Source organism: Pinus tabuliformis, chromosome 6, assembly GCF_031772625.1.
Source record: "Pinus tabuliformis cultivar Carrire ecotype Pingquan chromosome 6, CPIR1, whole genome shotgun sequence".
NCBI lineage: Eukaryota > Viridiplantae > Streptophyta > Pinopsida > Pinales > Pinaceae > Pinus > Pinus tabuliformis.
In genome coordinates, this window is record NC_142292.1 from 702,942,721 (window position 1) to 702,957,692 (window position 14,972).

Here is a 14,972-nt window from a genome sequence, read left to right on the forward strand (position 1 = left end):
AAGGAAGTAGAGAACTGGGTTCTCCAACATCTCATACAAGAATAAATCATAAATCCAAGATATCCTCTATCGGCCTCCTCCTCCTCTTTTTATAGATTTGATGGACCCCTCTAGAAGCTCCTATTTTAATATAATTTTAATCATTGAGCACATTTCCCTTAATTAAAATATTCTTTTTAATGTGGGAAAATGGTAAATTGGCCACCATGCCTCCTCAAGCCTTCGAAAATCACTTCTATCCATCCCATCTTGTAGATCTTTTCGTTCTGGTTCCAACGAGCTATTACACTAAGGTGTTCTGCCAAGTATTCCTCCCGAAATGCCACCTTAAGCATAATTAATTGAGTTAGGCCCATTAATAACTCAGTTTTTTGAAAGTTGTCGGAATGCAACGGAACGAAAGGCAAACTGTGCGGATGATGGAATATACCAAGCGAATGCTGTTGGATCTCATAAAACCTCCTCAAAACTGAAGGAGGGTTATGGGATTTGGCTTGGCATATCTCTTGTTCTTGGGTCTTGGCTTGGCTATTCTATTGATGCTACTTTTGATGTATTGATGTACTATAAACTCTCTCTCTCTCTCTCATAAGGAAGAATTTTCTAGGTTTTCTAGCTTGCGTGTTTTTCCCTAGCCTCAAGCCTAATTTATGTGTCTATTATCTCATGGTTTATTTTACTGCTCTTTCATGGTTTAAAAATTAATAGTTGATTAATTTCTTAATGTTAAATGAAAACTAATAATGATCATTTGAAGTTGTACACTGTACAAGCAAATTTGTTCTACTTATGCCCTAACAAAAATTAACATGGGATTAGAGTTGTGGGGCATTTTCTAATGCAAGAATCATTGCTAGAGAAGACCACTATGAAAAGAAGAAATTCAAGGAAGCCTTGGAAATAATGAAACATCCGCATAATCTGAATAGGGATGGTGGTATCGAGATTAGTAGCAATCAACTTCCTTTAAATCAAAAGATTGGTGATTCTTCTTCTTAGGTATGACTCTCTTTCCCTAGCTTAAATTCACACAATATGCTGTTTTATTGTAATTTACATTAAGCTTAATAATAAATAAACAATGGCAACCACGTGAAGGTGGAAGCTCATATTTTCCCTTGCCCCCCTTCACATCACTCTCAATTCCCCAAGACCCAATTTATCTATTATAAAATATTTGAAAGCAACATAGTAAGAATCAAGCATAGAAACTAAGGAAAACAAAAATCCAAGGTAAATCCAAGAGAACAAATCAACTGTTTGAGAGTTGTATTTGAGTCTTCGAACCCTCCCGTACCATCAACGCATGCATCTACTATAACCATGTCAAATTTCATTGCGTACAAACACAATCTAAAAAACTCAACGTTGGCCACATTCATAGGTCACTATGTGCAAAGTCAATTAATTACTTCATAATTTCCACTAATAATTTTCACTCTTTTATTTTTAGTTTGTATATTAGGGATGATATGATAGCTACATATGCATGCATCACATGCACTGCAATAGTATACATACTAACCTATTCTAAAAAAAATGCAAATTAAAGGGAAAAAATTAATTATTGAAAATTCTAAGTGAATATCTAACTCGAAATATATATGTTGAATACATTCAGTAAGGTACTTAATGCATGTACTGCCATCATAATGTATATAACTATATTATAATTTATATATAATAACCATACCTATAAAAAATATTCTAATAGACATTACTCTTAATATTAATAAACAACATTATTTAATTATAATTATTATTCTTTAATATTAATTATTAACATTATATATTATAGTTAAGGTACCTTAATCATAACTATAGTATATTAAATTATTCTAATATAATATATTAGATTATTGCGATTAATTAATTAATTAATAATTTACTTATTCCTTAATATTATTAGGTAGCTTTATTAATTAATACTCCTTATCATTACTATATTACCTTATCCTAATTACTTATTCTAGGATTTATAATTTCATAGAATACACTTATAACATAATATTATAAAATATATAATCTTAATATTTGAATTAGTAATTCTATTTATTTTATCGGGTCTTTTCTTTTAGGTTTTATTAATTTTGTTCTCTTAGCCAACTTTAGATTGATTAATTTCTTCCTTTTGTTTATTTTTTCCTCCATCTCCCTCATCTTTCTTCAATCTTTGTCCTGAAGATGGATCTAGTTATGGATTTGAAACGTTGACAACTCTCGAATATCACTGTGGAAAATTCAAATTCTCTATTTACAAAGCCACTTATTGTTTGATGGATTTGACTATGGCACACTTTTCTGGTAATAAGTAGGATGCTGATATTTGCTTCTATGAGAAGCCACTTATTATCTGTTGGATTGTTTGCTTACGTGTGAAGCCCCAACCGAAGCTAAATTTATAGGTGGATGTTTTCAGTTGGAATGATTGGAGTCTGCCATGTCTACCTTTTTGGCTGTTGACCCGGTCGCTGATGATTATTTGGTTGGGTTGATCAGGGTGCTAAATTCTACCATGATGAGCAGGAAGTAGAGATCTGTATAGCTACGACAGGGTATATTACAATTGGTATGGTTAGCTGTGAGGTAGTATGGTTGCGGAAGCTCCTTGTAGAGCTGATTATGTGCCAGAAACAATAGTGATATATTGTAAAAGCGAGATCAGAGTTTAGAGAATCTAGTGTTTCATGATAGGTCGAAACACATCGAGATCATGTACAACCTCTGAAATCAGATTCATTGTTTGAGGGCCATGTGTTTGAATCCGGCGAATCGGATTCGATTCGCCCTAAATCGTGTCCGAATTTCGTGACACGTCGTGTCCGAATGGGACATGATCGAATCTGGATTGTGTCTCATTCGGATGCAACGTGTCACGAAATCCAGACACGAATCCGGCAAATCGAGACCCACACGGCCATAAAAGGGTGAAATTGCTCATTTTTTTATCATTTTGTTTCATTCCTTTTGCAAGAAGTGAGCTGTGGGTTTGCTGTTAGAAGTTTGGAGCAAGGAGCCAAGGGTTTGGAGTGTTTTCAAGGAGATTCAAGCAACAGGTAAGTGCATTTCCTCTCTATTTTTTTGCATTTGTATTACAACAGTTTGTATATGCATTTCTTTTACAAATTTGTGCATGTTTTGTTTTTTTTTTTTTTATAGTATTCATGGCTCAATCAAGGGCAGCAGGTAGGGGGCAAAGGAAGGGGAAGAATGTCCCCATTGGAGATGCCCCTCCTCCCCCAATATCATCAGAGTCTGCTGCAAGTAATGTTGAGGGAAGACTTCCTCCTAAAGGTAACATTGAGAAATATCCCTTGTGGAAATATATCACAAGAGAGGATGGGCCAAGCAACAAGGGGAAGGGAGGAGGCAATGTGAATTGGAGATGCAGCTTTTGCCACAATAATTTCACAAGCACATATTACCGTGTGAAAGGCCATTTGTTGGCTTTACCAGGTTGTGGAGTTGGAGCTTGTGCACAAGTTTCTTTACGAAAGAGGAAAGAAATGGAAACAAAGTTCACTGTTGCCATGGCAAATGTGGCTGCAAAATAAAAAAAACCAAGCATGATGACCCCCTTTCATTTTTGAGGAAAGGCACCACCAAATTTCCATTTGAGAGTTCTATTAGGGGACAAGCAGCAAAAATAAAGTCAATTTCACTTGGTCCAGTGGACAATATTTTTCAAAAAGAGAAACAGGAAGAGCTTGATCTCACCATTGCCTTTTTTTTCTATCAAAACTTCATATCCTTTAATGTTGCACGCTCACCTCTATTTATTGAGATGTGCCAAGCTCTAACTCACGGGTCTCCATCATGGTATGTGCCTCCTGGTTCAGAGAAGCTTAGAAACACATTGTTGACGAAGGCAAAAAAAGAGGTGCAAAAAATGCTTGAGCCTATTAAAGCATCATGGCCAACATCTAGGGTTAGCATTGTTTCTGATGGATGGATAGATCCAGCAGGACACCCACTCATCAACTTCATGGTGTCTTCCTTGAATGGTCTAGTTTTCTTGAAAGCAGTGGATACACTTGGAGAATACAAGGATGCACAATTTATGGGTGAGTTGTTTATTAAAGTTATTGAAGATGTAGGTGTTGATTCTTGTGTGCAAATCATTACAGATAATGCCGCTGTTTGCAAGGCTGCTGGCATGATTGTGGAAGCTAAATATCCACAAATGTTTTGGACACCTTGCATTGTCCATTCATTGAACTTAGCATTGAAATCCATTGCTTCTGATGTGCTTTGGATTGGTAACATTATTGAGGATGCACGACATATCCGTAACTTTGTGCAAAATCATACAAATGCCCTCACTATCTACAAGGAGTACAACAATCTATCATTGTTGATACACGGGTTGCCTCTTCATTCATCATGTTGAAAAGGTTGAGGGAGGTCAAGACCGCTCTCGGGGCCATGGTTATTTCAGAGTTTTGGTCTTTTTGGAGAAAGACAGATCAACTAGCCTCTAAAAGAGTGAAGGACACAGTGTTAGATGATTCTTGGTGGGAGAGGGTAGATCTAATTATTCAAATCATGGACCCTATCATTTCTTTGCTTTGATTTGCAGATACAGACAAACCCATCCTAGAAGAGGTTTATGAGGGATGAGATTCCATGGTTGAGTCTGTGAGGAGCATTATTCTACAGAGTGAGTGCCCCGAGTATGAGACATCACCAGAGGCCTTCTGTGGTACTATACATGATATTCTTGTCTGCAGATGGGACAAGAATTGCACACCTTTACATCGTTTGGCTCACTCATTGAACCCAAAATACTACAGCCATGAGTGGCTGAATGGTGGACCTTCCCGCAGATTCTTTCCTCACATGGATGGTGAAATCTCATAGGGGAGGAAAAATGCATTCAGGCGGGTTTTTCAAGATAGAGCTTTGCTTAATGAGGTGGAGAATGCCTTTGCAGAGTTTTCCATTGGCACTAGTCGATTTGCAGTATATGACGTGATTAGAGACAGGGGGCTAAGAAGCCCTATTCTTGGTGGGCAAATCATGGGGCAACAAGCCCTCCTTTACAACAGTTAGCCATGAGGATCCTCTCTCAGGTGACTTCATCCTCTTGTTGCGAGAGGAATTGGAGCACATATGGGAATTTGTATAGTGTTAAGAAGAGCAGGCTTGAGTAGTCCAGGGCAGAGACAATGGTGTATGTGCACACCAACCTTCGTCTTATTTATAGGCAGAGGGAAGAGTGGTTGAAGGGAAAGACAAAGATGTGGGATGTCTTTCTTGATGATATGGGTCTGGACAACAGTGTTGAGTTGGCATTGGCCAACATGGATCTCAATGATCCAGTGCTAGAGCCTGTTAGATTTGATGATGGTGATACTGTAGAGGGGTCATCCTCCACACCAACAGATGCAGAGACGACTATGGATACAGGGGAGGAGGAGGATGCAGAGGAGAGCAGTGGTGACCATGATGATGAGGACAGTGATGCTGATTCTGATGATGACTATGAGGATTGATGACTCATGAGTCATGGGCTACCTACTGCCTTGAGGCTTGTATACCTGTAGTTGTTTTGTATTTTCTATTTCTATTTGCCATTGGCATTGCACTACCTATGTAACACATTTTGATTTTGATGACTTAATGAGAAAACTACAGTTGTCAGTGTCTTTATCTTACTATCTTGTCTTTCTCCTATTGGATCATTGATGAATTGAATATGTATTATGATTTATCATTTACGAATTTAGAATTTATGATTCATCGATTTATCATTTATGTGTTATGTATTTGGATTTTGTATGTACTATGCATGCATAATGTTACTAACTTACTTTGTAAGCAATAAAACTTACATCTAGATGAAGATTTATGTTTGAAATCAATGAATTTGTATCATTAATGAGAATTTGTGTAAGAAATATCTAATTTTTAATATATATATATATATTTTTTTAATAAAATAATATATAACGTGTCTTGTTCCGAGGGGTCAACGTGTCCGAATTCGACAGTCGAATCCCCATATCTGATGAATCTTGAATCCTCGTGTCAGGTTACTTAGTGTACAACTATATCAAAGATATGGTATAGGGAGGAGCAGTGAGGCTTTAACACATCTCGAGATATGAGTAGATTGTAGACATTCTCACCAAGCCTTTGCTGAAAGTGAAGTTAGTATTCTTCAGAGAGCAACTTGGAGTGTAGGAGAATGTATCCTTCCCTGAGAGGGAATGCTGCTAATCGAGAACATTGAGCATATGCTCTTCCCCAGTCTTTCGACTAGCCATGGACTTTGGTGAGAAGGGATGAGTAACGAGGCTCCTAGGTGTGAGGATACTCCTTAGAGCCATGGACTTGGCTAAGATTGTCGGGATTGCCACCCATCTGGCCAAGTGGGTGAGAAGACTTAGGTGTGTGATATCTTTGCCAACGTCGGAAACGAATGCCATGGACTTGGTTAAGGTAAATTGATCTCCCTAAGTGTTGGATGCAGGTGTTTTACCACTTGTTCGCTGAGGATCAAGTTGGGTGAAGGTCAGTTAGTGGACATAGGCTGCACATGATCTTTGCCAAAGTCATTTATGAATGCCATGCACTTGGTTGTGGTAAATCGATCTCTCCTATTGTCATTGTGGATCATTCTTCCGATATGAGATGAGATGATGATGTAGCTATCAACCTTCCTTATCTTGAAAGTTGAGACATCTACATCTGAGATGAGATCTATGATATACTCTTTTGGGTCATGGAGCTTGACCCGAAGACCATAGAGTGTGTGTCTTTACCAAGGTCATATATGAATGCCATGGACTTGGTTGTGGTAAATCGATCTCCCTTATCGTCGATTGTGGTTCATTCTTTTTCTATGGATTGAGACACAATTATTTTGTTGAGATGTGATCTATGGTGCAACCTGAAGAATATACCTCCTTGGCTGAGAGGGAGCGTTGAAATTGGATTGTGATGCTATTTTGAAAATACCTCCTTGGCTAAGAGTGAGTGTTAAAAATTGTAGCCAACTTCGACACTTCCATCAATGAAAAATAAAAGAAGAAAATAGAATAAAATAAAAAAATTTAAATTTATGGTTTGCCTCCTAAATTTACAAGTCGATCACTTAACATTTCAAGTCGGCTGGGCTCAAGAGGCAACCATTGGACCCACTCTTCGAGTCTATATAAAGGAGTCTTTCCTCCATCGTTTACACACTTCAAACCATTGTTGATAATATTGGCGATATTCGAAAATATCGGGATATTTTCGGCAAAATGATATATCGCCGAGAAAATATCGCGATATTTTCAAAATATCGGCTATGTTTAAAAATTTGAAAAAAATATTTTTTATGCTTGCTGATATTTGCCGATATTTTGCGGATATTTTCGCCGATATTGCTGATAAGATGTTTTCTGGACCCTCGCTGATATTTTGCCGATACCGATATTTTCAACACTGCTTCAAACTTGTCTTGCGCAACTCTGATCCAACGAATTTCTGGAGGATATAAGAAGGCTGAAAATGTGAAGGAGGGCTATGGGATTTGGATTGGCATATCTCTTGTTGTTGGGTTTTGGGTTTGGTTATTCTATTGATGTTGCCTTTGATGTATTGTACTATGAAGTTATGAACTCTCTTTCTGTCTCATAAGGAATGTCAGTTCAGGAGGGTAACTCCAAATGAATTTGTTTATTGCATTACCCATATCATGAATTTATATCATGAATCTATGCATGAATTTATCTGAAGGGATGTTGGTGAGTACAAGCATCATTCTGAATCTTTCAAACTTTTCTCTTCCAAGTGATTAGGCGAAGATGTCTGCAATCTGCTCATTTGTGGAACAATGGCGTAAGTGGATTGTCTTGGCCTCAACGTGATGTCGAATCAGATGATATTTTGTATTTATGTGCTTGGTTCGATCATGGAACTTTGGTTCTTGGCCAACTTTATTGCAGAATTGTTATCAATCAAAAGGGTTATCCACAGAGACTGTAGCTTTGTGGTACTGAAATACAGTGTAATGGTATTTTTTTTGTCTGTCTTCTCAAATTGGGTTGGAAAGAAGTGAAATATTGCTGTTGTAAATTCATATCTTTGATTCAACAGTAAGGCAGAAATTTCACCGGAAATATATCTGGGAAACCTTAAGGTTAAGGCAAAATTTCTGAATTTAAATTGATTACCAATTTGTTAAAATTTCACTGCTCCGTTTTTTGATATATGTTTTTTTGTTTGGATACAAAATGAATAATTCCTTAATATCAGTGGCTGGTCAGTGGTACTCGTGTCATATTGTTGCCTTTTATTTACATATAGACTATTTGTGCCTTTACATTTCTTTTAACTTCATTTTTTCGTAGAATTTGAGATAATTGGCAAAGCTGTTTGAGCACTGCTTCACAATCCTTCAGATTCTTAAGTGTGAAGTTTGAGATTTGATTTGGACCACTCGATTTTTATTTGAGTACCTTGGAGTCCTTTTTCCATGGTTAATTGAATAACTCAACACAAATGACCTTTGTGAGTGCTGCATAATTCAGTATTTCAAGTCTGATAAAAAATGTTCCAGATGTTATGTCAGACATTGCTTTGATATGAACTGGTTCTATTCCTTATATTTATGTGTATAATATTTTCACTGCTTGTGAACTATAGCATTTCTAGGTGATGACAAGATACGAATATCCTTTTTGACGACTTACCATCTTACTAATTCGCTGTGACAAATGATGCCAAGTTAGACATCCCGATGATCAAAAGCTGAGATAAATAGATATAACTCAAGCTTAATGTTTGCAATGGATCCGTGTTTTGACTGTCACATGGATTCTACTTTGAGCTTGTCTAAGAATTTGAGTCAATAAACCAATTATCATCTATTTGTGTTTTATGATGTAAGCAAGCTATATTCTGATGAATACAGACTTATGTAAAGAAAAAAGAGTGTATTACGTATAAGATCAATGACGAAGATGGCATATCCACATTGCTGTCTCTATAAGCAGAGATATAAATGTGATTTTCTCTTGATGTACAGGTTACTAGATTAATTGTTTTGGATGAAGAGGATCACGAGCAACCGAAGGAACAACAAACTTGTAGATTGCGTAGAAGTTTGTAAGTTTTGCATAGTTCATTTTAATTTATGTGTGATCACTATCAGTCACCTGTCCGTAGATTTCTGAAGTTAGTATTGTGTATAGATTGAAATGTTTCAGGAGGGATACTAAAATTTTGTATCTGCAAGTTATAAGTTTAGCATGTACACAGTCACATACATGTATAAGTTTGGCATGTACACAGACACACGTATAATTTAAACACGCACACACAGACACACACACAGACACATGTACACATGTATGTATATGCCTTTTTGTTTTATATCTTAAATGCTAAAAGATTATCTGTTGATTTTATGACTGTGTTTAAGGAGAAATAATATGCCAAAGGATTTGAAAGTTTACTATCCTGCAAGGTATAAGTTCTCACATGGATCCTTTAAAAGAAAATTTGACCTAATTTATGTTACTTTTTCAAGGGGCTTTCAGTTGGCATGTTGTCAAATTTGTAATTTAGTGGTTCACTTTACTTAAATTGAGCTGAATTGCATCTGTATTGTATAGGGATGATCCAGAATCGGTTGAAATTTGCTATTTTGATATGGAATGCCTAGCTCCTTTTTCGTATTTGTCTTCACCGATCATGAATTTCTACATTCGGTAAGAAAATGTTTTATTTGGTTAGAAAAAAATTATATTCTAATATTTTCATCAATATGAGCACCTTTGATTTTAATGATGCCATATTATAAGACCGTATTGAGAGGAGAGAACTACTGCAGTAAAGAAAATGAGCATATTAGGATTGATATGACTAGTAGGAGAAACCAAGACTATAAAGTTGCACCTTATTACTGGTTGGTTCTTATTATTACTTCTGCTATAAATATCATAATATTTCTACACCAGCAAGACTATAAAGTTGCACCTTATTACTGGTTGGTTCTTATTATTACTTCGGCTATAAATATCATAATATTTTTACACCAGCTTCTCTTTCACACCATTTGTTGGAGGTGATATACTTATCAGAGACGATGTGGCTATGGTATATGGGTGCCCATTATAATCCTTTCAGTTGTCTGCTCAAGATCAGCTCAGGGCTATGTGCTGGTTGGGGTCCAGGATGATAATTTTCCAATTCACCTAGTCAAGGCTTGTGAAGATGATCTTGGTTGAGGACATGTAGCCAAATTAATACTCCTACCATGGTGGCTCCAGTCATTGCTTTTGTTAGAATCTTGGATTTGCTCAATTGTTTTCTGGGGAAGAATAACTAATGTAATTGAATTGAATTGCTATCCATCAGTTGTTGATATATTGTTCAAATTATTATGTCCAGGGACTATTGTGAATTACTGCATGGGTTTACACTACTAGACTCTCTTTTCCATATTGGAAAGCATAGATGGATAGAAATTTTGAGGGAGATCTATTTATGACACCGATAGTGAGAGCCCTTGGGATTAATTTTCAGATTTGGTGTCTATTTGACAGCCAAACACGGTGAAGATATAGAAACCATTTTCCATTATTAGTGAACATTATATCTTTTATCATTTAAGCTGATTTAGTCCAGCATAAAAGGGTTTTTCAGAGCAAGAATAATGCAGAGATTTTCCAGCCATTAATATCTTCGGATGCCCGTTGGAGTGGTTAGTTTGTACAAAAACTCCCTGACACAGCCTCAATATATAGACCCCCAAAAGGCCGGCTCTTATTAAAGGGAAAATGAATTCTCCGCAGCACATCAGCTGTCTCCAGCTTGTGATTTTGATTCTAACCCTCACAAGTAAACTAGTTAAGAAGGCCTGTTAAAGAAGGCAGCCTGTTTCAGTGGCTCGTGTGAAATTTCCACGATTGCAATAAACTGAATATTTATCTTCTAACTACTGCAGTTTATTTGTCTTCTGAATTATTAACTCGGAAAATAACGATAAATTCGCTATTGTAATCTTCACAATAAAAACGTTGCGGAATATAAAAACTGGAACTGAGAAAATATGCACACACACATAAAAATATGACACCATTGTTTTTGGACAATTGTCCCTGGAAAAACCAGAAAGGGAAAACCAGTGCAGCGGATGAGGATTTTATTATTATCTTCAGCAATTCAAGAGTACAATGATCTACTTTCCTTTCTGGCAAAGCTTTGGCAATATCTACTGGCAAAATATACTATAGACACCCTCTCGCCCTCTGCAATCGATTTGGCCCTCTCTCCTGGCAACTTGCACTCCTAGGCTATTCTCACTGCATGGTTGAAAATGCTTACAGAAAATTCGTACAACCCCGGAATCACCTCCTGCAAGTCGTCCTGCCTCCTTTTGCCTTTGAAACATACTCACTTTGCCTTTGGGATACTGATCCGGCAACTGACAACTGAAACATAGCTCATCCGACAACTCGCACTAGCTGTAGTGAGCTCTTCTGCATATGAATTCAGCCAACTCTTCCTGCCTCCTAGACACTGGAAAATACTGAGGAAAATTCCTCTGGATTCCTGGTCCCAAATTTTTGGTGATTCCTCTGTTTTTGATGCTTCCCTATTTTCAACTGCGCTTGCAATTTGGTAGTTGAACTGCTCACAAAATACTCGATTCGATGATTTTCTCCAAGCCCTTCGACCTGCTCTTATAATCTCTCGTTGGAGTCTCAATGACCACGATCACATCTCAACCGATAGCTCAAATCAATTTGTTGAAATTTGGGCAGCGTCGGGACGAATTTTCCCTAAGGGAAGCTCTAATCCCCAAAAGAAAGCCCAGCTGCCCCAAAGAAATATAAGTTGGACAAAAAAATGATTATTATTGATAAATTTGGCACCTGGGCAAGTAGAGCTTGGCTATATATTTAAATATTAAAATATATGAGCAAACTTGAATGAAAAAACATTTTCCCTCCAAGCCCTAAAAAGTTGGCTTTCACTCCTTTGTGACTCTGATTCATTTCTTGGAGGAACATTAGAAATGGAAGATTAGTTATCATCCCTAAGGATATATGACGAAGATGATTTAGTGCGAATATGTGTGGTTTGGTATATCTTAGAGATTCATTTGTTTTTCTGCGGTTGTATGGTTCATATGTTTTTGAGGGATCTCATCCTAACTATTCGTAGCTCGCATCGATTATCTGAACATGCTCAAATTTTGTGATCTGCATATTCTTTACTATGGTTTGCATCACCGTCACTTATCTATTCTGTGGTATCGACAACACATCACTGTCACATCTATTCTGGGTTAGAAGTTTGTATTGGCATCATCATATGGTTAACACTTCATCGTATGGGCATCATGTTACATTCTGGGCATGACACTTTTTCGTATGGGCATCACATTACAATCTAGGCATCACACTACTTTATATTGGCATCACATCACTTCTGTGCTACCGTAAATATATACTCTGCAACTCTCGCAATACATGAGGATCGCTCTTATTATAATGATCCTGTAGCATCACATCTTATTATAGTAAGTAATGTTGGGGCTCACACTTGTTCACAACAGGTATGTTTGTGGCTTGCGTGACTTATGGTACATATTCAACATCTCTTGACTAGTTCACTACAGTGCACAATGGCTCACATTGTGTCTCAAACAATGTTGCACGAAGTGGGGACAAAACAGGGACGTTTTCTGGAAGCAGGGACGCGGTAGTGTCATTTTCCAAAAATCTAGGAAGCGAAGCGTCTGCTATATATATATATATATATATTTTGTATTTGGCATTTATATTCAAAACAAACATCCCAAATACCAAATTAGTTGTAGAAGACATGAAAACATACATATTTTTACATAAATCAAGATCGATATGGCATCCATGATTCCATTGTAGTTACTAGTATGTACATCAATGATTAATTATTTGAGCATCAACCATCTATATTCTAACAATTACAAACATACATCAAATTTTTAAGCATATTATAAAACATAAAACATTTAAGCACATAATAAAAAATAAAACATAGAGCATATTATGATTTATCTAGCAAGTGAGCAATTGTCAACATTTGTCATGTCCAAAATTCAAATAATAATGTTTACAAAATAGGTCGGTTGGTCACCGCCAAGACAAAAGGTTCAAATTCACAAGCCTACAAGTCTAATGATTAATCTATGACAAAAGTAGTAAATTGTGAATATATCTACTAATCTCTCCTCCTTCCACCACGAAGAGAACGTGGCGGCGGACCTCCATGTGGTGGCAATGAAGAAGATGGTGCTTGTGGAAGTTGTGACACTGAAATTGATGAAGATGAACCCCCTGCTGTTGGTGTTGAACCCTGGAACCTGGGAACCAAGGGACCAGATGGCGGTGGCATCTCAACTCGATCATCATCATCTTGGAATCACTCAAAAAATTCATACAAAAAAAAACCACTAGTTAACAAAAAAATTTAAAAACAAGAATTAGAGAAATGCTTTATAAGCAAAATTCATACCGCAATGGACATACCTGGATAAGAGCATCCTCTAATTGCTCTAATCACAACACTCCATCCTCCAAATTGGGCTCCTCTGGATTCCTGTCCCAAATCTTAAGGTCTTTGTTAGTCTTTGCATTATCACAGTAATGGGACAACAATCGCAAGTTGTAATGAATATAAACCAAGCTCTCTACCCGGTTAAACTCAACTTGTTCCTTTTGACACTGTGGATGAAAGAATAAGAGCTCCAACACCTCTCCGTAGAAGAAGTGTTTACCATCTGTGATAGCACCCGCAATGCCAAAGTCTGTAGCAGTGGAGTAGCACCTCCATGCATGTTCCACCACTTCAAGAGAAGAAAAAGTCTCTCGATCTCTAATTGCATGCATGCTCCCAAATGGACCAGTGTTAAGCGTATAGTTGCTCAACTGTCTCCGTACCATGGCAACCTCCTCCTCATCAGTGACTAATTTATTTAATGCAATCATATATCTTTTGTGAACCTCTTGATCTTGGTGTTGTTTTCTCCTGCTTCCCCCCAGGTGTTGGTGTTGAAAGCCATGATGGATGATAGTATTTAGGTGTCAAAACATATGCTAATGCATGCAAAGGAACATTTAACATTTCCTATTGGTTTTCCACCTCTGCACGAATATAATTGTACAAGGTGATATCTCTAGGCTCAACAATGTCTTTTATCTGCCCCAACATGCTATCCATTTGCTCATACACCTCCCCAATTATTGGTCGATCTGAATCTCCAAACTTGATCATGTAATAAATTGGTTTGGTGAATTGCAAAGCATATTTAACCTGTGACCAAAAGTACATGTCAAGAATAGTGTCCTTGGCTACATTAGCACCATCTGTATTAGTGTTAATTTCCTCCATGATTCAACACATACCATATTAATTAAAGCTTGTCTCACCTTCACTAGCCACCTAAAGGTGAGGTAATAACGGGCAAATCTTGTTTTTGCAAGTTTAAGCAACTGCAACGTGGAGTAAGTGCCATAGAAGTAGTTTACCCTTGTATGCCCTGTGATGAATTTAATGAGCTGATTCTCTCTCCTATAAAGCTCATTAATCCACCCACATTCTTTATGCTTCACAATATCATGCATCAAAAGGTTCAATGAACCAAGTACCCAGACAAAAAGATGTGTGGATGAGTACGCTCAATAAATTTTCCTACTGCCTTACAATTTGCTGCATTATCCGTGATCACTTGAACCACATTATTCAGACCAACATCTCTAATTGATTGCAATAGGAGATCTGCAATGTTTTGGGAAGATGCACAGATGGAGGAGGAGTCATGACATGTAATAAATACTGCACCACTAGCAGAAACACCAAGAACATTTATCAAATGTTGGTTTCTAATATTTTCCACCCATCTGATACAATGGATACCCCATAATATACTCACTCATTTGTAAAACGTGTCAAAGCTCTTTGAACCTTTGCTTTTTCTCTTTCTAGTA

At 37.0% G+C, this 14,972-nt stretch overlaps 1 protein-coding gene across 2 annotated transcripts in view; it reads left to right on the forward strand.

Annotated features, from left to right (window-relative positions):
* The window catches only part of LOC149260620 (uncharacterized), a 368,482-nt gene that overhangs the window by 87,027 nt on the left and 266,483 nt on the right, over positions 1–14,972 (forward strand). For both annotated transcript variants that reach the window (XM_089420916.1, XM_089420919.1), the window contains exons 6-8: positions 9,020–9,099; positions 9,416–9,460; positions 9,609–9,704. In XM_089420916.1, the coding sequence (XP_089277042.1) occupies positions 9,020–9,099; positions 9,416–9,460; positions 9,609–9,704 (221 nt within the window). The remainder of the gene's footprint in view (positions 1–9,019; positions 9,100–9,415; positions 9,461–9,608; positions 9,705–14,972) is intronic.